The sequence below is a fragment of the Salvelinus namaycush genome, chromosome 15 (genome assembly GCF_016432855.1).
Source record: "Salvelinus namaycush isolate Seneca chromosome 15, SaNama_1.0, whole genome shotgun sequence".
Classification (NCBI taxonomy): domain Eukaryota; kingdom Metazoa; phylum Chordata; class Actinopteri; order Salmoniformes; family Salmonidae; genus Salvelinus; species Salvelinus namaycush.
Window position 1 is genome coordinate 24,452,397 of NC_052321.1, and position 27,918 is coordinate 24,480,314.

At 40.3% G+C, this 27,918-nt stretch overlaps 1 protein-coding gene across 2 annotated transcripts; it reads left to right on the forward strand.

The window, feature by feature from the left end:
* The first annotated feature begins 2,284 nt into the window (after positions 1–2,284).
* Positions 2,285–27,887, forward strand: LOC120060341 (protein phosphatase 1A). Of its 2 annotated transcripts, none has more exons than XM_039009563.1 (6): positions 2,285–2,624; positions 3,623–4,468; positions 4,665–4,782; positions 4,921–5,032; positions 5,345–5,402; positions 27,296–27,887. In XM_039009563.1, the coding sequence occupies exons 2-6, from the start codon at positions 3,638–3,640 to the stop codon at positions 27,323–27,325; spliced, it is 1,149 nt and encodes a 382-aa protein (XP_038865491.1). In that variant the 5' UTR covers positions 2,285–2,624; positions 3,623–3,637; the 3' UTR covers positions 27,326–27,887. The 2 variants fall into 2 exon arrangements, with proteins under 2 accessions (XP_038865491.1, XP_038865490.1); XM_039009562.1 differs by lacking the exon at positions 27,296–27,887 and adding an exon at positions 10,176–10,808.
* Positions 27,888–27,918: the final 31 nt, after the last annotated feature.

Consider the following 27,918-nt stretch of genomic DNA (forward strand, 5'->3'; position numbering starts at 1 on the left):
GAAGTGCACGAACTGTACAAGTGAAGTCATGCAACAGTCCATATTCTTCTGGCTGGTGTGAAAATGTTATGAAAGACAGTCACAACACAAGAACAATGGTCATATGCAGCCCTTGTGACCACTGAGCTTTAGAGAGGAAGAAGTGAAGAGAGAGGCCCAACTCGGTGGAAAATCTGTCTCCCTCCAGCAGTTGGCATTTTTTTGTTCTTATATGGAGGTCATATAAAACGTTTTGATAACCGTATAATCTCTCTTGGACAATGTGACTTTTATCAATATATTTGCCTGTATTTAACCCCAACAAATTAAATGCTAATTAACTACTAATGTGGCTATCATAAACAACTACAAAAATGCCATGATGATCTGGAGGAGGCTGCCGAATTGAGACAAAGGTAAGAATCTCTGGATTAACTATCTAATGTTAGCTAAATTGGCAAAAATATTTTTATATGTACCTGTTAACAAAGGTGGCAGCTGGAGATGACGTGCAGGGGTTTGTAGTCTTGCATGATGTCTACTTTGATGCTAATTAGCATTTTCGAATCTGAGACTAAATAGAGCTTAATATATTGATAACAGTCACCTTGTCCGAGAGATTTACATGGTTATCAAAAGGTCATGCCAGGATAAGCCTACACGAAATACAGCCCTTTATGTTTTCTAAAATCCTCTATGGGGAAAAACTATTGGAACCAATTAACTGTTTGATCACTTGGTTTTATGGGTATTATGACACCTCCACTGTGGGGCTCTATACTTAGGTTGTTATGAGTATACTGATATAAGTAGGATGTGGCATCCCCACAACTTTGAGATTTTTTTTAAATATCAGAGTTGTTTCGAGATGGCTATACATATTCAAGGTATGAGGCTAGTAACATAGCATATTTTTCCTTTGACTACAGGCGGTTGACCCCAACAACCCTCATTGAATATTTAAAAACGGATTACAATAATGAGATGTATAAGGCGGGAGCTTGACAGCCCGCTGTGCGGCTTTGTGGACATTGAACAACTACTCCTATTGTTGGGGCGGAGAGACATGTATCTTCTTGTTAGTTGTGTCGTGCATAAGAACACACCACAACTGGTGTGGCATATTGGCCATATACCACACCCTCTCGGGCCTTATTGCGTAAATAACGCATGGTATATTTGCACCATAGAATTGAATGGCTATCGTTCCTTTTTACATGTTTTCTTTGAGCTGCTTTTGAATGCAACATTTGAATTGAAAACCGCATTGGTATTGTTGAATTCAATTTTCATATTAGCAAGCTAGGACAGATGGTTTGGTTAGCTGTTTGGTTACCACGGCAACTACTGTAGCCATCTAGAACACTTGCTGGCTACTTCAGTGGATGTTGAACACATTTCTAGTGGCTAATGTGTTAAATTATAGCCATTGTATAAAAGGGTTAACTCGGGGCTCTATGCTTTCTATGGAAAATAACGCAACACCGTGGACGGTCAGTTCCACTCTGTTGGCGCGTCGTGGAACACACCTTTACGTCGTTCATTATTTTCCAGATAACGCATATGCCGCGTTCAAAACAATTGGGAACTGTGAACTCTGAAATCTCCGAGTTCCGACTTCAGTGCCTTCAAAACCACTGAGAACTCGACTGGGTAAAATCGATTTGAACGGTCATCCAACTCGGGAAATCGGGCCTCTTCTGGAGTTCCAACCTGAAGATCACTGACGTCATGATTCGACCTTGTATATATCCGAGTTCCCAGTTGTTTTGAACGCGGCAGCAGCCCTCCCACTTTTAGGGCGGAGAGAAAAGTATCTTATCAGTATTTTAATAATATTTGGCTTTAGCTGAAAATAATTTATCTCAATAACCCGGAAGCGACTATTAGATATACAAACACTTCTGGTTACAGTTTACTCTTATAGAAAAATATTATCTCGAATTTAAAAATATTTTTCAGTATGAATAGACACGATTAATGCTGATATTTGGCGCACTGTGCCACTTTAATAGAGACGGAGAGTGATACAAATTGTGACTGAAATAAATGCATACTGAGAACATTTTGAATCGCCACAGCCCACAGATATTTCCTTACGAAATGTGTTAATATGCGTGCTCGCCTTTACAATGTTGAATCCATAGAATTGGGAATTAAAATACTAATAATAGCAGTAATGTATGTAACTAGTAATTTAATAGGATCTATATGGTTGAATCAATGTATGGGCTTTTGTGTTGATTACCAACAGCCTCATAGGAATGATGTAATGCTTTCAAGCACGCAACCTGCAACATCCGGGTATTTTCTGAGTCCAGTGTTTGGTTTAGCTAGTTTGCAGGCTGTGTCAAATTCAAGTGAATAGGCTGGGGCTTGACACTAATTTGGCCATAACAGCTCCGGCCTAAAACTTCAAAGGAGGGACATTTTAATGATACTTACCGTCGCCAAATGATAAAGTAATGCATCCCTGGTTTAGTCAGAACAGGGAGTTCCGCACTTTCACAAATTGATGCACTGTAAGGTGATTGCTAGCTAGCTAACGTTACCCGCAAGCTCCCTCCATCTCGTCGGTGTTTCGGTCACAGCACCTCTGCTCTGTTGCTGTTTTTACAACTTCAAAACAGGTCTTGCGGATTTTGGTAAGTCACGGTGGTTTGTGCCTGTAAGAAATCTCTGACTGTCTACCAGGCTAGTCTGTTAGCATTACTGATTAGCTATACACAGCGGGTGTTTCGCGACGAGGATAGGCCGTGGGGCAGTGTAACTAAGGCCTGCCAAAGCTATGGTGCCAAGGCCCACAACGACGCAGCTGTTTGTTTATTTTGGTTTTCATATTATTGCGACGGGAGGATTTAAGCTAGCTAGCTAGCTACCATAGCCAGCCAGCTAGTTAACGTTGTTGAAAACATTGTTGTTCATAATTTTGTGATCATTAAAAATGTGACTTGTTATTTGAATTTAAGTAGCCCTGGCTCTGTCATTGACATAGTTGGACGATGTCTACAGTAACTAGCTAGTAGGGATAGGAGGCTATTTGACGTAACTAGCATTAGTTAGGTAAGATTACCTACGAACTAAGTTACTTCATTGATGGCTAACATAACTAAAACGCTAAACTAAATAGCTAACTACACTGTATTCTAGCTAGTTACAAAACAATAACACGTAGCTAGCTAACGTTGGCTTGGGCGTAAGGAAAGCGGAAAATAGCAAGCGGGAGGATATTGTTTTGCAATTTGGGTAGTTAACGTTAACTATTTGCAGTGCTGACTTTATTGTTGAACTCACACAATCAATGGCCAACACCTACAAAATAGGTTATTTAGCTAGCAGCTAACGTTAGTAATTCATTGATAGATGTTTCTAACTAACGTTAGCTAGTGTTTAAAATATGTATCTACAGTACTCACCTATTTTTAGACTAGAGGGTGCAACGTATGAGTGCAGCCCAATGTGCTATCTAATCTTTTTGCCATAAAAGGATTGTATCTGTGTCATCTGCTTCGAAATCATCCATATCTTAACTAATTATATTTGGCAAATATTTGGGCGTTTTAATTAGTAAACATGTAGCCGAGTTTAGCAGAATAACAAGTTATTATATTATATTATCCTTTGTTTTATTCCTGTTTTGAAGGTTTTAAGAGCTACAATGGGGGCGTTTTTGGACAAGCCAAAGATGGAGAAGCACAATGCTCATGGTGAGGGGAACAGTCTGACCTATGGCCTGAGCAGCATGCAGGGCTGGAGGGTGGAGATGGAGGATGCGCACACGGCAGTCATTGGCATGCCTCATGGGCTCGACCCTTGGTCCTTCTTTGCTGTCTATGATGGGCATGCTGGCTCCCAGGTGGCCAAATACTGCTGTGAGCACCTGCTGGAGCACATCACCAGCAACCCAGACTTCCAGAGCGGTCTGGAGCCCAACGTAGAGAGTGTGAAGACCGGCATCCGCACAGGTTTCCTGCAGATTGACGAGCACATGCGGAACATCTCAGAGAAGAAGCACGGTGTGGACCGCAGTGGCTCAACTGCGGTGGGGGTCATGATTTCCCCAGGCCACATCTACTTCATCAACTGTGGAGACTCCCGGGGTCTTCTGAGCCGTGGAGGAGCTGTGCACTTCTTCACACAGGACCACAAGCCCAGCAACCCACTGGAGAAGGAGAGGATTCAAAACGCCGGCGGCTCTGTCATGATCCAGAGAGTGAACGGCTCTCTGGCCGTGTCCCGGGCCCTGGGAGACTTCGACTACAAGTGTGTGCATGGCAAGGGCCCCACGGAGCAGCTGGTTTCACCAGAGCCTGAGGTGTATGCCATTGAAAGGTCTGAGGTGGAAGATGAGTTTATTGTCCTAGCCTGCGATGGCATCTGGGATGTCATGGCCAATGAGGAACTGTGTGACTTTGTCAGGTCCAGGCTAGAGGTGACCGATGACCTTGAGAGAGTCTGCAATGAAATTGTTGACACTTGCTTGTACAAGGTGAGACCTGTCAATTTATTGTTCACAGAATCAGTAACAGTTAAGCATTTGCATGTACCTGGATGTTACCACAGCATTTTGTCACATGAGTAGGCTTCATAGATGCCTTTTGGATTACTTGAATATGCTAAAGCAAATGTAAATGTTTTCATTTTTAACTCTGTCTGTATTGCTCTCGCTTTCTCCCTTTGAACAGGGGAGTCGGGACAATATGAGCGTTGTGCTGATCTGCCTCCCAGGGGCTCCAAAGGTGACTGCAGATGCCGTGAAAAGGGAAGCAGAGCTGGATAAGTTCCTGGAGAGCAGAGTAGAAGGTGCAGCATCTAAATATGCCATATAGAAACCTAGATAATATAAAAACATTGTCATGAATTTGATGTGGTTGAAGCTCACTTCACCCAGTGTGATATTGTTTTCTACTCACAGAGAATGTGGTTCTGCTATTCCCACAGAGATCATAAAGAAGCAGGGAAACGAAGGGGTTCCAGACTTGGTCCACGTGATGCGGACGTTGGCATCAGAGAGCATCCCTAACCTCCCTCCTGGAGGTGAACTGGCCAGCAAGTGAGTGAGCTCTTTAAACTGGACCTCAGCCAACTCAAAGTTTTTGAGGTCGATTAAGTACTAGGGAAATAGTACCATGCTTTGCAGGGTAAGGTTGAATGACTTTTCACTAAAGTGGTTTTGATAGTTTGGACTAGCGTGGAAGTTTGGGCTGTTAGTTGGGCTAATTGAATTTTGCCCTTCAATTCCAGCCTTGTATGCTCAGCATTTAGCTTTTCTGTATAAACTGTTTTGTTTTTATTGGGCTTATATACATTGGTATTTTTATTGCTTGCTAAGCTAAACCTGCATGTTAACTTTTATGTGTCCTAGGCGAAACGTTGTTGAAGCAGTGTACAACAAACTCAACCCATACCGAAGTGATGACACAGTAAGTATCTCCTGACGACTGCTATCCACTCACAAAAGCTTGTTTATTTGAATGTATGTAGATACATGTTTGTATCAAATAGTGTGTTTGTGCAGATCCGTTTGTATTTCGAGGGCAAAATACAATTACATGAATATTTTTGTGTTCGTTTTCTAACTTTCATCAACTCAATTTGTAACATTCAACATATCAATAACCATATCTGTTTTTAAAGATGAATCATGGGGAGGCAATATATGGATTTCTGTATGTTTTAGTTTATTGTCGCACTCATCTTTTGAGTATCATCCTTGTTTGTAATTCGCTTTTGATTTGCTCTGTAATCCACTTTACTCGTTACCATACCATCACAGAACTCATTTAGTTCTTCCCACAGTTAACAGCTGTTTCAGGAGTGAACTAAACTACACATAATGAATTAACACTGCAGCCAATATCACAGAACAGTTAACACATCGAGGCTGTGTTTACACAGGCAGCACAATTCTGATCTTTTGCCACAAATTGGTCTTTTGACCAATCACATCAGGTCTTTTGCCAATGATTGGGCTGACTGGGCTGCCTGTGTAAACACGGCCAATTCAAATCGTCAATGTACTTGTCAAGATAGAGCGCTACATTGTTGCTGGTCCCATCAGATAACCTGGCACAGGTTAGCCCAATGCTAACCTCACCAGCTGACAGTGAATATTTCCTGCAACAAATTCCACATCAGCCTATCAAAGATCTTAAACTTTATCCACTAATCAATGGCATTTCTTAAAATACAGTACCAGTCAAAAGTTTGGACACGCCTATACATTCCTTTATTTTTACTATTTTCTACATTGTAGAATAATAGTGAAGACATCAAAACTATGAAATAATACATATGGAATCATATAGTAACCAAAAAAGTGTTAAACAAATCAAAATATATTTTATATTTGAGATTCTTCAAAGTAGCCACCTTTTTTCCTTGATGACAGCTTTGAGACGCAGTGTCGGGAACCATCCACAACGGATGATTCTAAGAAGTGGCAAAGTGTGGCTCCGGCAGCTCTACACCCCTGTATAGCAGTAGTCTCAGTCTGCAAGAGGGACTCCAATAAGCTCCTCATTAAATATATTTGTAATCTTCATTTACAAGGTTTTGGCTATACCCTTCGCAACACACTAGCATAATAAACGTAATTATACATTTCCCAAAGGAAAAAAACAATCTCACCTGGGATTTGAATTTACCATGAAAGAACCCCCAAAAAACTCTCTCGCAATACTTTGAGCTATATGTCCAATTTTAACTTTTGTGCGTGTTTTAGTAACTTTGATTAGAAGATGGTGCCATGTGACTTCTGTTCACCTGTTAAATGTAATGTAAAATTGTAGATTTCCAACCTAAATAGACATACCCAAAAGCAATTATTTATCATGAGAGTCATAAACAATACCTAGTGATGCTTATACTGCCAAAAAATATTAAAATCTTACCTTTCTGTTTTAAAAAAATACAGAATATTTGCTTAGGTGTATTCATAAAGTATTCAGACCCCTTGACTTTTTCCACATTTTGTTAAGTTAGCCTTATTCTAAAATGGATTAAATACATTTTCCCTCATCAATCTACACACACTACCCCATAATGACAGTGAAAACAGGATTTATTTATTTTTAGCTAATTTATAAAATATTAAAAAACACCTTATTTACCTAAGTATTCAGACCCTTTGCTATGAGACTCGAATTTGAGCTCAGGTGCATCCTGTTTCCATTTATCATCCTTGATGTTGCTACTACTTGATTGGAGTCCACCTGTGGTAAATTCAATTGATTGGACATGATTTGGAAAACACACGCCTGTCTATATAAGATCCCACAGTCGACAGTGCATGTCAGAGCAAAAACCAAGCCATGAGGTCGAAGGAGCGTGAGAGAGGATTGTGTCGAGTCACAGATCTGGGGAAGGGTACCAAAAATGTTCTGCAGCATTGAAGGACCCCAACAACACAGTGGCCTACATAATTCTTAAATGGAAGACGTTTGGAACCACCAAGACTCTTCCTAGAGCTGGTCGTCCGGCCAAACTGAGCAATCGGGGGAGAAGGGCCTTGGTCAGGGAGGTGACCAAGAACCAGATGGTCACTCTGACAGAGCTCCAGAGTTCCTCTGTGGAGATGGTTGTCCTTCTGGAAGGTTCTCAAATCTCTGCAGCACTCCACCAATCACGCCTTTATGGCAGAGTGCCCAGACGGAAGCCACTCCCAAAAGGCATCTAAAGGACTCAGACCATGAGAAACAAGATTCTCTGCTCTGATGAAACCAAGAATGAAGTCTTTGGCCTGAATGCCAAGCGTCACATCTGGAGGAAACCTGGCACCATCCCTACGGTGAAGCATGGTGGTGGCAGCATCATGCTGTGGGTATGTTTTTCAGCTGAAGGGACTGGGAGACTAGTCAGGATTGAGGGAAAGATGAACGGAGCATAGTACAGAGATCCTTGATTAAAACCTGCTCCAGAGCGCTCAGGACTTCAGACTGGGGTGAAGGTTCACCTTCCAAGAGGACACTGACCCTAAGCACACAGCCAAGACAACACTGGAATGGCCTCAGGACAAGTCTCTGAATGTCCTTGAGTGGCCCAGCCAGAGCCCGGACTTGAACCCGATTGAACATCTCTGGAGAGACCTAAAACTAGCTGTGCAGCGACGCTCTCCATCCAACCTGACAGAGCTTGAGAGGATCTGCAGAGAAGAATAGGTGAAACTCCCCAAGTACAGATATGACAAGCATATAACATCATACCCAAGAAGACTCAAGGCTGTAATCGCTGCCAAAGGTGCTTCAACAAAGTATTGAGGAAAGGGTCTGAATATTTATGTAAATGTATAATTTTGTTTATAAATTAACAAACATTTCTAAACCTGTTTTTGCTTTGTAATTATGAGGTGTGTGTGTGGGGGGGGGGGGGGGGGGACAATTTAATCCATTTTCGAATAAGGCTGTAAGGTAAAAAAATTGGGAAAAGTCGAGGTGTCTGATTGCTTTCCAAATGTACTGTAAGCTCAAGTGTAATGAACATATGAACAAAATCTTCTTTTTTCTTCTATTCAACAAAAGTCGGGGAATAGGCCTTGAAAGGATTGAAATGCTTGTTATGTATATTACATATCAAATGATTATTTCACTTTTTAACTGTAAAATAAATATTATCGTACTCAGTGACAATACAAAATTGGTACCATTTCAAATTATTGACAGCATTTTCTGCCCAGTGTCTTCTGAGCGACGTGCAGAAGCCATTCAAATGTCTGCTGACTTGTACAACTTGAGCTGTAAACACGGGTGATTTAATCTTGTTTCAATTCTATGGAATGATTTTTGCATCCAACCATCTGACATCACAGCGAGATTAGACTGTGTTTGCTGCAATAGTCTCCCATTTCATATGCCTTATTTTAAGCGGAGCTGCAAATTTCAGACGGTAGTTCGATCCTTTGTCTGGATAAACCAGAAAATGTGATGCGTCGCCCCTTGTGCAAATTAGGAATCAGATTTTATATACTGCATCTCGGATGAGAGTGTAGAACGGCATGCGAAACGGGACAACCAGAGCTGTTACGTAGTGCACAGCAATCGATGTTGCACCGTTCACAGATCGCTCTCTAAACAATAAAGTTTGTCGGAACCGGTCTAGAACCGCTCAGTCCCCTAAATGGGGGACTTAACTTTTAGGACGCTGTCAAGAAAAAGTGACATCAACATTTATAATTGGTTGATATAGAATTTGTTACAGGAAATAATCACATCCAGCTGGTTGTGTTAGCATAGGGGTACGTATGCCAGGTTCCCTATGCTATCTGATGGGGAAAAGCTAACAAGTAGTGTTCTATCACGTGCAACCTCGTCAACAATTTTAATTGGCTGATGTGGATTTTGAGACGCAGAAACTATTTTAATTTAAACTGTTTCTAATGTTTCAAGTATGGCCCTCCCAGTGTTTTGAAGGCCAAATATGCTTTCTGATCTATGCGGGCAGGATTGTAGTAGCAGTGACAGCTGGCAGAGCAATCTTAGACCATTATTTAGGCTGCAATTATTTGATATCAATCTTGTGTACTTGCTCCCTAAAGTTCCATCAATGGGGATAATATTCAAGATTCTTCAAATGGGAGGATCTTACAAATAGTTTAACAAGCAATATATTCATTGACGCAATCATTCATAACAACCATTCATAAAGCAGTCATTCCTATACAAACATTCTCATGGTTACGTGAATGAGATGTTGTGCTTCTTTATTCTGACATGGCTTTCTCGGCAGGAAACATGAAATTTTATCACAGAAAATATAAGAGTGCAATTCAAACAAACCAGGAATACAATGCTGTTCCTAATCTGTGAAAATGCATTTTCTGGATTAGGAATAGCATCATTTGGGTTTGTTTGATCAGCCTTAAATTACCTTGTATCACTATCAAATGGCATATGACAAATAAAATCCCCTTATTTTACAGTCCAGAACTGGAAAAATGTAATTGGTTAAAGTGAAGACTTCAAGATATTGCTGTTAATACCAGGGATCTCAATCTCAATTGCCGGAAAGCTCTGCTCACTTATCCGTACTCTTTCTTGAACAATGTCTTATTCCTGTCCAAGTTCGTAACTAGTGTAGGACAAAATTAACCTCATGGGTGGAAAGATCAGCCCTCTTGCACGTCTCCAGGAGTTGAAATCGAGACCCCTTGGATGTAGACCCAGTGTCTGAAGGGTTTTTCCTTCCTTCCCTCCTTCAAGGACTCAGCGTCCACAGACGACATGTGGTAACACAACCCCTACCACTAACACAGCACAGAGTTTACAACCCGCTACCCTCTCAAGACCCACAGCAGCTCCGTTCAGCAGTCTGTCTCCCCACTACTCTGAGCGTTACATTTTTAAGAAGGGAATATGATGGGAGGACGAGGAGATGCAAACAGACCTCTACACCCCGGATTGTGCAGCACCAGTCCGCTCTGAAGTTTAGGATTCCCTCCATTTTGTCTCACCTTTTATTCCCCCCCTAACATTACCCATAACTAGCGAGTCCAGCAGGTTCTTAAAAAAACAAACAGCTGAAACAATTAATTTTTTTGCTGTAATTAGTTTGATTCACATTTCCTTGTGTGTTTTGTATATTTCTGTTTTTGTGAAGTGCAATTGTCGTGTACAAACAGCCTGTATTTAATGCAGCTTGAGTTCAAGTAAAACAAGGAAAGAAGTGAGAAAGAGAACCTTTTATGCACTATCTGCCTTTTTCCTGCTCTTCTGGAGTTCCAACAAATGTCTATTCAGTGAATATTACTGTTTGTCCTCCAGGTGATATTATCCTCCTGCTCTTGTTATTTTTTAGTTTAAGTCTTTGCTCATTAAAGAAACGGGTAAATTGTATAGGTTCACAGCACAGTAAGCTCTCTAAAACTAACCATATAAATCCTAATATTTACATGTTCAATTTTAATTATTTTTCATATACTTTTTTCTTTATACGCTGTAGTAACTATGGTAAAGTGTTACACAGTCCTTCATTGTGTTCCTGTCTTTTGGAGAGAAAGGATATTGTTGCTCTCCTGTAAACACAACAAAGCAGTTCCAAGATGCAAGTGAAGATTATCCCACCTGACACCTTTTAACACTTGCTGTGTTGGATTCCGTGTATGTGTGTGTGCGTGCGTGCGTATACTGGCAAGCGTGCCTGGGTGCTTGTGTGTATGTGTAGAGGTAGTTCTCTATCTGCAGCACTGTAGCTACCAGCTAATGTTTGCTATGGTTGTGCTGATGTCAGAACCACATGGGCTGGAGATTTAGGCGCCATTACTCCTACATACCTCTTCTGCACCTCATCAGTCTTTCATATCAGCACAATACAATCTCTCACTACCCCTCACTCAGATAACACTTTATTTGACAGTGGAAGGATTAAGTTGACAAATTGCTATTTGAACTTCAAAATGACATCTGCCACAACCACTTTGTAATTGTCAGTGAAGTCCGTGACACAGTTAACCTGTCTAATGACATAGTGATTTAAAAAAAAAAAAAAAAAATCTATATATTTTTGTCTGAACCTTGACTAGTTGACACGTTTTCATGTCATGAGTGTTAGATTATTTACTTTGAATAAACTACATGAGGTTGGTGTCACCTTAATTGGGGAGGATGGGCTCGTGGTACTGGCTAGAGTGGAAAAGTATCAAACGCATGTGTTTGATGCCATTCCATTTACTTCGTTCCAGACATTATTATGAGCCGTCCTCCCATCTGCAGCCTCCACTGGAATAAACATAATATGTCACAGATGCCCACCATACAGGTGCCACGTGGTCTATGATAGCATAGGTCAGCTTTATGACAGCCCATGCGAAGTTTTCTAAGTTTCAGAGAGGAGTTCAAATCACAACATTTATCTGATTTTACAAGTGTTTAAGTGCTGATCGTTAGAAACCCTAGTTACCACCACCAGTCTAATTGAACATTCAATCTTCTGTTTCCAATTTCCAAGTGGTGTTTTTTCTAAAGAAGCAATCTCCAGTTGTTACATCAATTTTTGGATTTGTAAATGAATGGTATGTTCACATTTGTTTCTTGAAGAATATAACTTATAAATGCCTCGGGCTTAGAACTGCCGTACCCCATCAGAACCCAAAATATACGCTTGTTTTACTCAAATTCTTGTAAACCAGGTAAATGTGAAAAAACGCTAGCCTAAAAATATGGATGACTATCATTTTGATATCATGGATGGTCAGTCTTTGCATGCATAGCTCTATGAATTTGATTGGTTACATTTCTCCAGCCTCAACCCTTAGGTTTTTACAGAAACAGGGGTGTTATAGTTTCAACTGCTGATTGCTGCTTTAAATGTTGCTATATTCAACTATACAACCAAGAACAAATCCACTAAATGCATTGAGCTCTCCTAGAGCACCTTGTATTTACTGTGTGGTTTGGGGTGCTCTTAGTGTAGAGACCTCCGCCACTGCACCAGGAGCTAGAGCACGGTATGCTGCTAAAGTGTATGATTGATTGATTTGCAGTTAATTTTTTACTTTTAAGAAAAGTGTATAGTATGTATTTTGTGGAGAGATGGTTTTATTTAAATGTATTTTCTTCCATTGTTTAAAATGCATTGTTGCATATGTATGTATATACAGTTTATTAGGTACATCCATCTAGAACTGGGTCGGATCCCGCTTTGCCTCCAGAACAGCCTGAATTATTCAGGGCATTCTACATGGTGTCGGAAACATTCCACAGGGATGTTGGTTCATGCTGACGCGATGGCGTCGTGCAGTTGCTGCAGATTAGACGGTGGTACATTCATTCTGCGAACAGCCCGTTCTATCTTATCCCAAAAATGCTCTATTGGGTTGAGGTCTGGGGACTACGCAGGCCACTCAAGTAAGCTGAACTCACTGTCATGTTCCAGGCAATGTTTTTCCACTCCTCAATTGTCCAGTGTTGGTGATCGCGTGCCCATTGGAGACGCTTCTTCTTGTTTTTAGCTGATAGGAGTGGAACCCGGTGTGGTCATTTGCTACAATAGCCCATCCGTGACATGGATCAACGAGTTGTGCGTTCCCAGATGCCGTTCTGCACACACCACTGTTGTACTGCACCGTTATTTGTCTGTTTGAAGCCCGCCTGGTAGCTTGCATGATTCTTGCCATTCTCATTCGACCTCCCTCATCAACGAGCTGTATATGACCTCCCTCATCAACGAGCTGTTTTCACCCACAGGACTGCCACTGATTGGATGTTTTATTGTTTGTCGCACCATTCTCGGTAAACCCTAGACACTGTCGTGTGTGAAAAGCCCAGGAGGGCGGCCGTTTCTGAGATACTGGATCTGGCGCGCCTGGCACTGACCATCATACCACGCTCAAAAGTCGCTTTGGACACTCGTTTTGCCCATTCTTACGTTCAATCAACCCGTAATTGAAGGCTTCGATACCTGTCTGTCTGCTTTATATAGCAAGCCATGGCCACGTGACTCACTGTAGGAGCGATCCATTTGTGAATGGAGTGGTGTACCTAATAAACTGTCCACAGTTTTATTAGGTTAGATAAGTGGTGAGCAAGATGCTCTTGTTTTGTTTGTTGATGTTTAATCAATTAGAATGGAGCACTGTAGGTTAAGGTGCTCTTCTAATCCCGTGGGCTCTGCTCAGGGTTGGGACACTATCCTGTTTGTCTGACACACAGGGTAACATACTGAATTTGAAATTCTCTCTCTTTAACCAACTGACAATCTAATGATGTAGGCTAACTTCAGGCAACAAACTACTACGTTGTCTCCTGAACTTGACCCCTATATATTGTTCAACATTATGAGGTCACTTAGAAATGTCCTTGTTTTTGAAAGAAAAGCAACATTTTTTTGTCCATTTTTAAAATAACATCAAATTGATCAGAAATACAGTGTGGACACTGTTAATGTTGTAAATGACTATTGTAGCTGGAGACGACTGATTTTTAATTGAATATCTATATAGGTGTACAGAGGCCCATTATCAGCAACCCTCACGCCTGTGTTCCAATGACACGTTGTGTTAGCTAATCCAAGTTTATCATTTTAAAAAGCTAATTGATCATTAGAAAACCCTTTTGCAATTATGTTAGCACAGCTGAAAACTGTTGTCCTGATTTAAAGAATCAATCAAACTGGCCTTCTTTAGACTAGTTGAGTATCTGGAACATCAGCGTTTGTGGGTTCGATTACAGGCTCAAAATGTCCAGTAACAAAGCACCTTCTTTTGAAACTCGTCAGTCTATTATTGTACTGAGAAATGAAGGCTATTCCATGCGAGAAATTGCCAAGAAACTGAAGATCTCGTACAACGCTGTGTACTACTCCCTTCACAGAACAGTGCAAACTGGCCCTAACCAGAATAGAAAGAGGAGTGGGAGGCCCTGGTCCTCTTGCTCAATTGTGCACAAGTACATTAGAGTGTCTAGTTTGAGAAACAGACGCCTCACAAGTCCTCAACTGGCAGCTTCATTAAATAGTACCCACAAAACACCAGTCTCAACGTCAACAGTGAAGAGGCAACTCCGGGATGCTGTTCTTCTAGGCAGAGTTGCAAAGAAAAAGCCATATCTCAGACTGGCCAATAAGAAAAAAAGATTAATATGGGCAAAAGAACACAGGCACTGGAGAGAGGAACTCTGCCAAGAAGGCCAGCATCCCGGAGTCGCTTCTTCACTGTTGATGTTGAGACTCAGTTGTGCACCGTGGCCTCCCACTCATGATGATGCTGATGCTCCAGATACTCAACTAGTCTAAAGAAGGCCAGTTGTATTGCTTCTTTAATCAGAATAACAGTTTTCAGCTGTGCTAACATAATTTCAAAAGGGTTTTCTAATGATCAATTAGCCTTTTAAAAGGATAAACTTGGATTAGCTAACACAACGTGTCATTGGAACACAGGCGTGAGGGTTGCTGATAATGGGCCTCTGTACGCCAATGTAGATATTCCATAAAAAATCAGCCGTTTCCAGCTACAATAGTCATTTACAACATTAACAATGTCTACACTGTATTTCTGATCAAATTTGTTATTTTAATGACAAAAAAACTTTTTTTCTTTCAAAAACAAGGACATTTCTAAGTGACCCCAAACTTTTGAACGGTAGTGTGTATGTGTGTATATAAAATATATTATATTACACACACACACACACACACACCGTTTTAGAGATGGTTTGATATGCCACCCTTTTGTTACTGTATTTTATGCGTACTTGCAGTCGTTTAGAAAGTAAACCATTTAAAGTATGTCTCAGATTAACGCTTAAATATGTTTGTCCATGAATGAGGGACTTGGACCCAGGTTCTTTTTTGTTGTGAACTTGATATACGGACAGTTGATGTACCCTTAAACTGCTGAAATGTCAATCACACAAACACTTATTGTTCAATTGTATACTTAAGTCAAACAATGCCTTCATAATTATTACACAGCATTTGCGATCTTAGAAAAAAACATTAAGTGACTGAATGAATCAGCTACCCAAGTCACTTTTTAAAAATGAGAAATGTGGTTATATTGGTTAACGTAAAAAAAGAAAGAAAAAAAAGTTGTATTTCCCCACTGTGGTTTTGTGGAAGGGAACCAAGTTTTAGGAGCACAGAGCGGGTCAGCAGTAACACACAAGCCCTAGCTGTTTTAGCGCCTGCATAGGCGTTTGGATCTTCCCCTGAGGAGTGCAAACATTCATTGTCCTTATACTCAAGTATTTTCTCCAGAAATACTGCAGTATGTATATAATTTTCAAGTACCTAAATGAAGTCAAAGGAAAATCTGTCTTAACCTGTTTTAAACTTGCAGGTTACTCATTTACTGTCAATGTTTTTATAAGGCTAGACTGGAAATAAATACATTTTATTTCAGAAATGCATTACTTTTATCTTTAGGTTAGCCGCATATTTTTCAGTCATCTGTACAGCTTGACAGTGATTTTGTGCTGCGGCGCTTTTGTTTTTAAAGAGTTTTGGATAGTAGGTTAGTGTTCTGTTGTCGACACACCAGTTTGAATGCGGACTACTTGCATATATACTGTAAGACTTGCATAGTGACTAAGGTGTTAGAGATGGGGTCTTACATGAACATGTCATGTAATTATGTGAGCCTCATAAGGAACGTATGTACAGTGCCTTCAAAGTATCCATACCCTTTGACTTATTCCACATTTGTTACAGCCTGAATATAAAATGTAAAAAATAGATATTTTCCCTCACCCATCTACTACACACAACACCCTATAATGACAAAATGAGAATGTTTTTCTAATTTATTGAAAATGAAATCCAGATATAATTTACCTAAGTATTCACACCCACGGGTCAATAGTTTTTAGAAGCACCTTTGGTGGCGATTACAGCTTTGAGTCGTCTTGGGTATATCTGTATCAGCTTTGCACATCTAGATTTGTGATTTCCCCCCCCCCCCCCCCCCCCCCCCTTCCTTGCATATTTTCTCAAGCTCTTAAGTTAGATGGGGAGCGGTGGTGAACAGATATCTTCAAGTCTTTCCACAGATTTAATGGGATTCAAGTCTGGGCTTTGGCTGGGACACTCAAGGACTTGCACATTCTTGTTCTGAAGCCATTCCAGCGTTGCTTTATGCTTGAGGTCATTGTCCTGTTGGAAGGTAAATCTTTGCCTCAGTCTAAAGTCATTTGCACTCTGAAGCAGGTTCTCATCAAGGATTTGCCTGTATTTGGCTCCATTCATTGTTCCCTCTATCCTTACCAGTCTCCCAGTCCCTGCCGCTGATGGTAGGGATGGTGTTAGATTGGTGATGAGCTGTGCCTGGTTTTCTTCAGACATAGCGCTTTGCATTCAGGCCAAAGAATTACATTTTTGTCTCATCAGACCACAATCTTTTGCCTTATGCTTTCAGTCTTTCACGTGCCTTTTTGCAAGCTCCAGGTGTGCTGTCATATGCCTTTTTCTCAAGAGTGGCTTCCGTCTGGCCGCTCTCCCATAAAGCCCAGATTGGTGAAGTGCTGTAGAGACCGTTGTCCTTCTGGCAGGTTCTCCCATCTCACCCAAGGAGTTCTGTAGTTCTGTCAGTGGTTATTGGGTTCTTAGTCACCTCCCTGATTTAAGGTCCTTCTTGCTCAGTTTGGTCAGACGGCCAGCTCCAGGCAGAGTCTGGGTAGTTCCATTTTTTTTTTTTTTTTTTTTCAAAAAATGTGCTCTTGGAAACTTTCAGGACTCTAGAAATTGTTTTATACCCTTCCCTAGGTATATTCCTTACCACAATTCTTTCTTGGCGATCTATGGACAGTTCCTTAGACTTCATGGTATAGTTTCTGCTCTGACATGCACTGTCAACTGTGGGACCTTTTTATATAGACAGGTGTATGTCTTTCTAAATCATGTCCAAACAATTGAATTGGCCACAGGTCACTACAACTTGGAGTCCACATCTCAAGGACGATCAAAGGAAATTGGATGCACCTGAGCTCAATTTGGAGTGTCTTAGCAAAAGGGTGTGAATACTTATGTAAATAAGATTTCTGTATTTCGTTTTCAATAAATGTGCTAAAATCTCAAAGTACGTTTTCACTGTAATTATGGGGTTGTGTGTGTGTGGGGCTGGAAAAGGAAAAAAATGTATTCAATCAATTTTGAATTCAGGCTGTAACACAACAAAATGTGGAATACGTCAAGGGGTATGAATACTTTTCTGAAGGCACTTTTATACTTTTCTGAAGGCACTTTCAAAATTCAGAGTCCATATCCTGATCTTAGATCCATTCACCATGCTTGAACCTTTATGTAAATCTTTCTTTGCCTCCCATTTGAAATAGGATATGGCTCTAAAAGAATGGTCAATTAGGGTGTATTTTTTTTATATTTGACTTTTGACTGGTACCATACAAGACTGACCTAATTGTTCAAAAGCGTAGCACTTACTAAGCATCCAATGTATTATTTTTTTCTTATATACCATAAAACTACAGTACCTCATAAGTTCATAGAAAACCTATTTGTCTAGTATTGGTTGTTGTTCTAGACCCCCTCTGTAGTTTTGCTTTGAAAACAGCCATCATACCCAGATTGGGCTGTTCTGTCAGAATCTGTGGAATGTCAGACTGAGTTGTCATGGAGTCGGGCAAACCCATTGTTAATGTATTTGACTGAAATGTGCAAATTTGAAATATTGATATCTATAATGTATCCACTGCAAATGCTAGTTTATTTTATTAACTAGTAAAATCATTGACCTTATACGAAAAAGAATGGCCTCAAACCCTTGCTTGTGTAATTTCACTAACTTGTTTCGCTTTTGTGATATTCAACTAGTTCAGAGATCTAGAATTGTAACAATGTTCAGGGTTCTAGAAATGTAAGATGTGTGAGAGGTATTTGGTGTAATTAATGACAATGTTTAAATATGCACTGATAGTCTTTCTTATCAGCTTTTTCACAAAAAAGTATTGTTCTAGAAAAAACTATAAAGCTATTTACAGGTTGTCCCTTTGCTCCCCTGGAACTAGTTCTGTTAGGTTCAGAGGTATATCTGGCTGGAGTAAAATAGATTTGAATGCTCGTTCCCATATTGTCCATATTGATGTACCTCAGTTGTGACGTTACTGTGTGACCCTTAGCAGTGGTGGGTTGTGTCCCCTTAAACAGGGGACCTGAACCCCATGTTGCTGACCTTTTCAGCTCACTAATAAGCTCACCGATTTGCCTTACCCAATCTAACCCTATCACTTAAGTACTTGTTTATTGGAACACTTCAAGGAGAGATGTAGACATTACTTTCTTGTAACTGAGAAATAAATAAAATCAAGTGTTTCCATCTTAGGGTGCTTCTCTTCAAAGTGGCATACTATGTTGGTAGTCACATGGTACACATTTTCAACCGTTTCTGGTTTGTATACTTTTTTTTTTTTTTTCATGTTACCTTGTTGAATCTTGAAAGCTTATTTAATTGCTCACTCCTGCAGATGATGTAATACTTTAAGCAAATGCAAGTGTATAACAATTGGGTAACCTTGTAAGCATTAGAAATGTGCATACATACATTCATGTCTGCTATATTTATAAATACATTCAAGAATGGCTTTAGACTGCTGTAGATAATAAGTATTGTCTATGTTAATTCAACTGCTTCTCAGAGGCCTCTGTGATAGACTTTGCAAAGTTCAATAACTGTATATTTTGTATTATGTCCCATCTCCAAAGGAAAGACCGAAAATAAAATGTTAAAAAGCTTTGTTCCCTGAACTAAATTGTACTACTTGTGTTGAGTCGATTGAACAAATTGCATTCCTTGCTTGTGAATTTGTGTTTTTTCTCTTCTTTCCCTGAATTTCCTCGCCGCCTTTCCGTCCTTATTTCTTTCATTTTTTTTAGCCTTTGAAGTTTGAAATAAAATGTATAGTTTGCAGAATGTATCACTAAATAAATGGGTTGTTACCTTACATAGCTCTTCTCATTTCCTGTCTTGATCTGTTCAATTCGTTGTCACATTTAAATAATTATATAAAATTGAACTCAATGTCAGATTCCTGCATAAAATACCAATGTTTTCATTAACACAGTATACTGAAAGACCCACCAACTCACTAAGTACTGATTCATGTTTTGACGATACAAAAAGTGCATCTCCCCTGGTTTGGAATAAAGGTGATCTCTAAAACTGGGGTACTTAAATACTATTTGAGAAGGTCCAGTCACACACACTTCCTAGGTGGCAAAGGTCTCCGGATGAATGTTATTTATCGGTGTAGTAAGAAACCCCTACCTCGTAACCAATTCAACCCCCAAACTGTCCACACCCCTCTTGTTGGCAGAGAGAGAAATTAGCAGTTTTACATTGTGTTTCCTTTAATTCTACACATTATGCCAGGGTGCTAAAGAAACATTTTGCAATTAAAAAACGCATTTCATTGCAATTCCACACATTTTCCATGTCTAATGTGCATGTGCTCATATGATACCAGAAGTTGAATCCCAACCGAATTTTAAAATAAAATAAAATTGTATTTAAGTTGACCCTCAGTCTGTATTGACCCACTTCTGTGTCTGGATCCGGCCTGCTGTCTGCCTGTTGAGTATGGCTGCTCTAAAAGATACAATGTAACTGTAATTGATCCTAGCCAACAGATCTGACCTTTTTAGCAGTGAATCCTCTTTTGGACTGTGCTGCTGTATGCAGCAGTATAACATTATCCAGTCATGCATGGACAACAGAGGAGTGGAGTCAATGCCAAATGGGTGTAATTGAAGCACTGAGCTTTGTGGGGTGTTTTACCCTGAGGTGGCGGATGTTGTAGTATTGTGTAGTACAGTAGACTGGTGATGACTTGTGGGGTTTATTTCTGCTTTTATTGAGTGCTACACATTCACATGTACTGTTGAAGTCGGAAGTTTACATACACTTAGGTTGGAGTCATTAAAACTAGTTTTTGAAATCACTCCACAAATTTCTTGTTAACAAACTATAGTTTTGGCAAGTCGGTTAGGACATCTACTTTGTGCATGACACAAGTAATTTTTCTAACAATTGTTTACAGACAGATTATTTCACTTATAATTCACTGGATCACAATTCCAGTGGGTCAGAAGTTTACATACACTAAGTTGACTGTGCCTTTAAACAGCTTGGAAAATTCCAGAAAATGATGTCATGGTTATAGAAGCTTCTGATAGGCTAATTGACATAATTTGAGTCAATTGGAGGTGTACCTGTGGATCTATTTCAAGGCCTACCTTCAAACTCAGTGCCTCTTTGCTTGACATCATGGGAAAATCAAAACAAATCAGCCAAGACCTCAGAAAACAATGTGTAAGTCTGGTTCATCCTTAGGAGCAATTTCCAAACATCTGAAGGTACCACGTTCATCTGTACAAACAATAGTACGCAAGTACAAACACCATGGGACCACGCAGCCGTCATACCGCTCAGGAAGGAGACGCATTCTGTCTTCTAGAGATGAACGTACTTTGGTGCGAAAAGTGCAAATCAATCCCAGAAAAACAGCAAAGGACCTTGTGAAGATGCTGGAGGAAACTGGTACATAAGTATCTATATCCACAGTAAAACAAATCCTATATCGACATAACCTGAAGGGCCGCTCAGCAAGGAAGAAACCACTGCTCCAAAACCGCCATAAAAAAGCCAGACTATGGTTTGCAACTGCACATAGGGACAAAGATTGTACTTTTTGGAGAAATGTCCTCTGGTCTGATGAAACAAAAATAGAACTGTTTGTCCATAATGACCATAGTTATGTTAGGAGGAGAAAGGGGGAGGCTTGCAAGCCGAAGGGGGTGGCAGCATCATGTTGTGGGGGTGCTTTGCAGCAGGAGGGACTGGTGCACTTCACAAAATAGATGGCATCATGAGGAAGGGAAATTATGTGGATATATTAAAGCAACATCTCAAGACATCAGTCAGGAAGTTAAAGCTTGGTCGCAAATGAGTCTTCCAAATGGACAATGACCCCAAGCATACTTCCAAAGTTGTGGCAAAATGGCTTAAGGACAACAAAGTCAAAGTATTGGAGTGGCCATCACAAAACCCTGACCTCAATCACATAGAATATTTGTGGGCAGAACTGAAAAGGCGTGTGCGAGCAAGGAGGCCTACAAACTTGACTCCGTTACACCAGCTCTGTCAGTAGGAATGGGCCAAAATTCACCCAATTTATTGTGGGAAGCTTGTGGAAATCTACCCAAAACATTTGACCCAAGTTAAACAATTTAAAGGCAATGCTACCAAATACTAATTGAGTGTATGTAAACTTCTGACCCACTGGGAATGTGATGAAATAAATAAAAGCTGAAATAAATAATTCTCTCTACTATTATTCTGACATTTCACATTCTTAAAATAAAGTGGTGATCCTAACTGGCCTAAAACAGGGAATTTTTACTTGGATTAAATGTCAGAAATGGTGAAAAACGGAGTTTAAATGTATTTGGCTAAGGTGTATGTAAACTTCCGACTTCAACTGTATGTATGTATTCACATACACTGTGGTGTTCATACCCCTTGACGTATTCCACATTTTTGTTGTTGCAGCCTGAAATCAAAATTGATGAAGTAAATAAAAAAATATCACCCATCTACACACAATACCACATAATCACATTGAAAATGTTTTTAGAAATTGGTGCAAATGTATTGAAAATGAAATACAGAAATAACTCGTTTCCATAAGTATTCACGACACTGAGTCATTACATGTTAGAATCTCCTTTGGCAGCAATGACAGTTGTGAATCTTTCTTCAAGCTTCAAGCTGATCATTGCTAGACAGCCATTTTCAAGTTTTGCCATAGATTTTCTAGCTGATTTAAGTTAGAACTGTAAGTAGGCCACTCAGGAACATTCAATTTCGTCTTGGTAAGCAACTCCAGTGTATGTTTGGCATTGTGTTTTAGGTCATTGTCTTACTGAAAGGTGAATTTGTCTCCCAGTGTCTGTTGGAAAGCAGACTGAACCAGGTTTTTCTCTAGGATTTTGACTGTGCTTGTGTATCTTTGTTCAGGTACTTTTTATTCTACAAAAAACTCCCTTGTCCTTGCCGATGACAATGATGTTTGAAAATATAAAGAGTGTTACTCTGCAATGTGTTGTGTTGGATTTGCCCCAAACATAATGCTTTGTTTTCAGGACATACAGTTAAATTCTTTGCCATATTTTTTGCAGTATTACTTTAGTGTGTTGTTGCAAGCAGGATGCATGTTTTGTAATATTTTATTCTGTACAGGCTTTCTTATTTTCACTCTGTCATTTAGGTTAGTATTAGGGAGTAACTACAATGTTGTTGATCCATCATCAGTTTTCTCCTATCACAGCCATTAAAATCTGTAATTGTTTTAAAGTCACCATTGGCCTCATGGTGAAATCCCTGAGCGGTTTCCTTCCTTTCCGGCAACTGAGTTAGGAAGGACGCCTGTATCTTTGTCGTGACTGGGTGTATTGATACACCATCCAAAGTGTAATTAATAACGGCACCATGCTCAAAGGGATATTCAATCAGTTTTTTTTTTATTTTTTTTTTTTTAACCCATCTACCAATAGGCACCCTTCTTTGCTAGGCATTGGAAAATCTCCCTGGTCTTTGTGGTTGACTGTGTTTGCAATTCACTCCTTGTCACGTTCATGTGTAGAGACGGACCAAGGCGCAGCGAAATGTAGAGTTCCACATAATTTATTATAAAGTGAAACTTAGCAAAACAAACAATAAACGAACAACAAACCGTGACTACAGAGGTGCAACGTGCACTACTCAAAACAATATCCCATAACACACAGGTGGAAAAATGCTACTTAAGTATGATCCCCAATTAGAGACAACGATAGCCAGCTGCCTCTAATTGGGAATCATACCAAAACACCAACATAGAAAAAACAAACTAGAACCCCACATAGAAAATATAAACTAGACTAAATCCCTAGTCACGCCCTGACCTACTCTACCATAGAAAATAAAGGCTTCCTATGGTCAGGACGTGACACTCATCGACTGAGGGACCTTACAGATCATTGTATGTGTGGGGTACAGAGATGAGGCAGTCATTCAAAAATCATGTTAAACACTATTATTGCATACAGAGTGAGTCCATGCAACTTATTATGTGACTTAAGCACATTTTTACTCCTGAACTTTTTTTTAGACTTACCATAAAAAAGGGGTTGAATACATATTGACTCAAGACATTTCAGCTTTTCATTTTTAATTTGTAAAAATGTCTAAACATAATTCCACTTTGACATCATGGGGTATTGTGTGTAGGCCAGTGACACAAAATCTCAATTTAATCAATTTTAAATTCAGGCTTCAACACAACAACGTGGAAAAAGTCAAGGGGTGTGAATCATTTGGGAAGGCATTGTAGCTCATATTAGGTTGAGAAGGTAGGGTGCAATATCCCTCTCTTTTACACAACAATGAACACATTTCATATTATGTACCGATAATACACATGAACATTGATTCCCATGCCTGCATGTATGTCTGCATTTGTCCCATAACCCGAGTGTGGTTGCACATGTGGGCTCTAGCTTAGCGTGGAATCATTAGCCCTAACATGGATATTGCTTGTCTCTGACTGCCTGTCTGCATCCATGGCGTAGTTGCAGCTCAGGGGATGGTCCAGGGCCATCTACAGTGACTGAGATTAGGAACCGTGGGAGGGATTACTTGAAATGTCAACATAATGTCATGAGCCGTGTTAAAAGGTCAAACGTTCAAACGGTGCTCAGTGCCAAGCCGTTGATAGATCAGGTATAATTTGGATTGTTATGATCCCCTGAATGGTCTGGTTGGGGGACGGGGAGCAGAGCAATGATCTTTAATCCCTGATTTAGTCAAGAACTCAAATCTTATTTGTCACATGCGCCGAATACAACAGTGAAATGCTTACTTACAAGCCCTTAACCAACAATGAATGCAGTGTTTAGAAAAATACCTCAAAAATAAGAAATAAAAGTAACATAATTGAAGAGCAGCAGTCAAATAACAGTAGCGCGGCTATATACATGGGATACCGGTACAGAGTCAGTGTGCAGGGGCACGGGTTAGTCGAGGTAATCGAGGTAATATGTACATGTATGTAGAGTTATTAAAGTGACTATGCATAGATAATAACAGAGAGTAGTATCAGCATTTAAATGTAAAGCATGCACTCTGTTATATAGTCCGGTTTGTTTTCAGAAGAATAGAGTAAGTGTATCCGATTCAAAGTAACATAATACTGTAAATTAATTAATAGTTTAGTCCAAGGATTTTTTGTGACGCTATTTGTCTTTTTCTTTAACAATCATCTGTAAATGGCACTGTAGTTATCCGTTTATAGACAGTCGTCCTATGTGCATCTCCGTTTCTGGAAATAAAATTGGATAAAGGTATTTTTCTTCAGCCCCCTCCTTTTCCTGCATCACCTCTTCCTATTCAGATCTGTGAATGTGACTGGAGGAATGAGCAAAGTCACAGTTACTGGTAGATCTGCATGAAGCCAGCCAGCCAGAGGGTGGCAGTGTTATTAACTGTGTCAATTAGAGTTGTGTGGAAACACATTCTCACTGACAAAACAGTAGTGGACAGTGAGCAGACATTCCACTAAAGTTATTGATCAGTGTTTTCAGAGTGGTGTCTGAATTATTTGATGACACATTTCTCAAAGACCATGTCAAGTACTTATTCCCATATTTGAGCTTTTGCTTAAATTCCAGATGAGACCATAACTCACCATTGGGTGAATTTATCAATGTTACATTTCCTGTAGTTATTTTCTATTTGCATTTTGAGATGTGTGTAATGTGGATGACTCATTAGGTCTGCGGCCAGCTGCGTCTCATACTGATTTACTACGCTGCCCTGATATTTTTCCACATCAAAAAGCGTCCGCATCAGCGGCGGCCATCATCAAATGGAGCTGGCCTGTCATCCGCCTGGCGTTGTTTAGTGCATGTCATGCTCTGTTTCTCATGGCAGAAACCCATTTGAGCCTTACTAATGCAGACACAGCAGAAAGAGGCGGGGGCGGCGGGGCTCAATGCATACTCTGCATTTGGGTTTTATAAACTGAGGTCACTGATTCCTGTAGTTGTTAGTTAGCTTTCTCTTGGTAGCCCAGTGAAAAAGACCTGACACTGAATGCCATCCCTTTAGAGGATAGGCATTTCTCCTGGATGGTATATAGAGTGTTCATGAGCCTTAGCTCATTGATAATGATTGAAGTGGGCCATACAGTAGCTCCTAGAAATGCAAGTTAAAAGCCAACAACACTTAATGATAATATTGTGGTGAATCAACATTCAAACTTTTTGAGGACTTGCATGGCTTGTCATCTCCTTTTTCTCTTGTTTGCTTCTAACCCTGTCTCTCTCATCTTGCTCTCTCTCGCTCTTGCTCTGTCTACCTCACCGTTTCCTCTATCCGTGAGTGTACTTGTTGCCCGAGGTCAGTTTGTAACAGAGAGCCAAGCTTTTCTTTCTTGGTCACAGCAATTCAATGATGGGTACAAACAAGCGTATCAGGCAGGGATGACATCTAGCTGTTCTTTCCCCTCCTCCTCTCGCCCTTTCCCCCTCTCACAGACACACTGTATCTCTCTCACATACTCACACTCTCTCTCCCTCCCCCTTTTTCTATCACACTCTCTCTCACACACACACGCATTGTGGGAGTTTGTGTCCCCCTTTTGAGGTGGGTTACACAACCCTCTGCCCTGGGAATCCCAGCCCAGCTCATTATCCTGCACCCCTGAGACGCGGATCACTGTGAATTAGGACACCAAACGAGACGGCCTCATTAAGGGCTCACGGATGCACTCATTAGCATCAGCACCTTTCCTCGTTAGGCCCTGTATCAGCATTCTCTCTCTCTCTCCCACCAAATCGTGTCCTGTCATTCCTCCACACTGACTGGAAGGTTTAGGATTAATGTCAGATATGGCCCACAGGTCACTACTGTTGTTTTTGTCCAGTTATGGGACTGATTGATTTATGTCAGCTTGAAACTTTGATATGTGACCCCCAGCCACCCTCCCTCCCTTCCTCCTACAAATATCACTGCAGGGAAATAAATCCATTGTTAGGATCCCCCTTGTTTTGATATAGCATGACAGTCGAGTTGCGTCAGAGATTCATTATGTGATGGGGCATGGAAACCATCTTCTTGTCACCTCTCCTGTGTTCATTCAAAGTTCACAGCTTTTTTCTGCCTTGTACAAAGCCTGGTCCTTAATTCCAACTTCATGCTTGCCTATTGTATCAAATGTATTATTTTGACTTTTACTTGATGTAAATTGCACCGTTCAACCATCTGCTTATTACAACTTTAATAATATGCTATCACATTCTGCTTCCCTTCGACTGGAAACTGACCTTGCGTGTTCAGCATAATTTCAAGCTCTACCTGCTGATCTGTTCATTCCTTTCTCTCCCCAAGATCAAGTATACTATTTGTTCTTATTTAAATGTGTTGATGAATACATGGCTGTCTGCTTTTTCTCTGTAGCTGACTACTGAAGCACCTGTTCTAACTAAGCATGGTCCGTGTCTGTCTGTCTGTCAGCTTGTGCTTTCTGCTTTGTGGACTGTGCTGTAGTGAGGTGGAAGTGTTTATCTCCCTCTCTTTGAAATGTTTAATTGCCTCTGCCTCTGCCCTTCAGTCAGTGGTTGTTTTCTTTCTCGGAATGCAATGCGGAAGTCAGTTTTTCCTTTGTACCTCTGAGAAGGTAGTGAGTCACTTTTCTGTCCCTCTGCATACAGACAGTTCTCAGGTTTTTGCATCTCTTTTTAGCATGTAGTCAGTAATTTTTGGTATCCATGTCCCTGCATGCTGTTAGTTACTCTATTTCTCCATCCTTCACCTACATCCTCCCCTTTTCCTCCCCAGGACATCCTCTTCTTCCGGGGTTTCAGCTAAAACAGGAACTAAACCGATGATCTCCACCCACCTTTCCCCCTGAGTGTTTGCTGTTGTCTATTGTCAGATCTTGAAGTGTTTGAATTATTATTTTCTCACACATATTTTATGAATTAGAATACACCGGCCCCCTTCCTCCCAAAGAGGCTGAGAATAGTCTGAGAATCTATCAGTGATTATCTGCACCCTCTTTGGCAAAACTGAATATTTTTCCACACACCTCACCTGTCTGAATCGATCACATAACATCCTTCCAACCAAAGGTGCGGATCTGAGAGATAAACCGGTACCTCAAAGATGTTAAATCTCTTCCTATGACCACACAGTCTATGGGCTAGCACTTACTAGTCTAAATGGTTCTCTCTTTATGATGTACTGTATTTTGACAAGAGTGCTTTGAAAGTATATTTCATTTTGTTTGGGTAAAGGACATCAATGTAGAAAGAGATTAGGGCTTCCTCAGCCTTGGAACCACACACATAACACGCTCAGTGATTCTCTGTTTGATGTTTAGTGCCCAACACCTTGTCAAGAGCGACATGAATAAAGACTCATGTGAGCAGATGACGCTCTTTCTCGAAATCTCTTCTTGT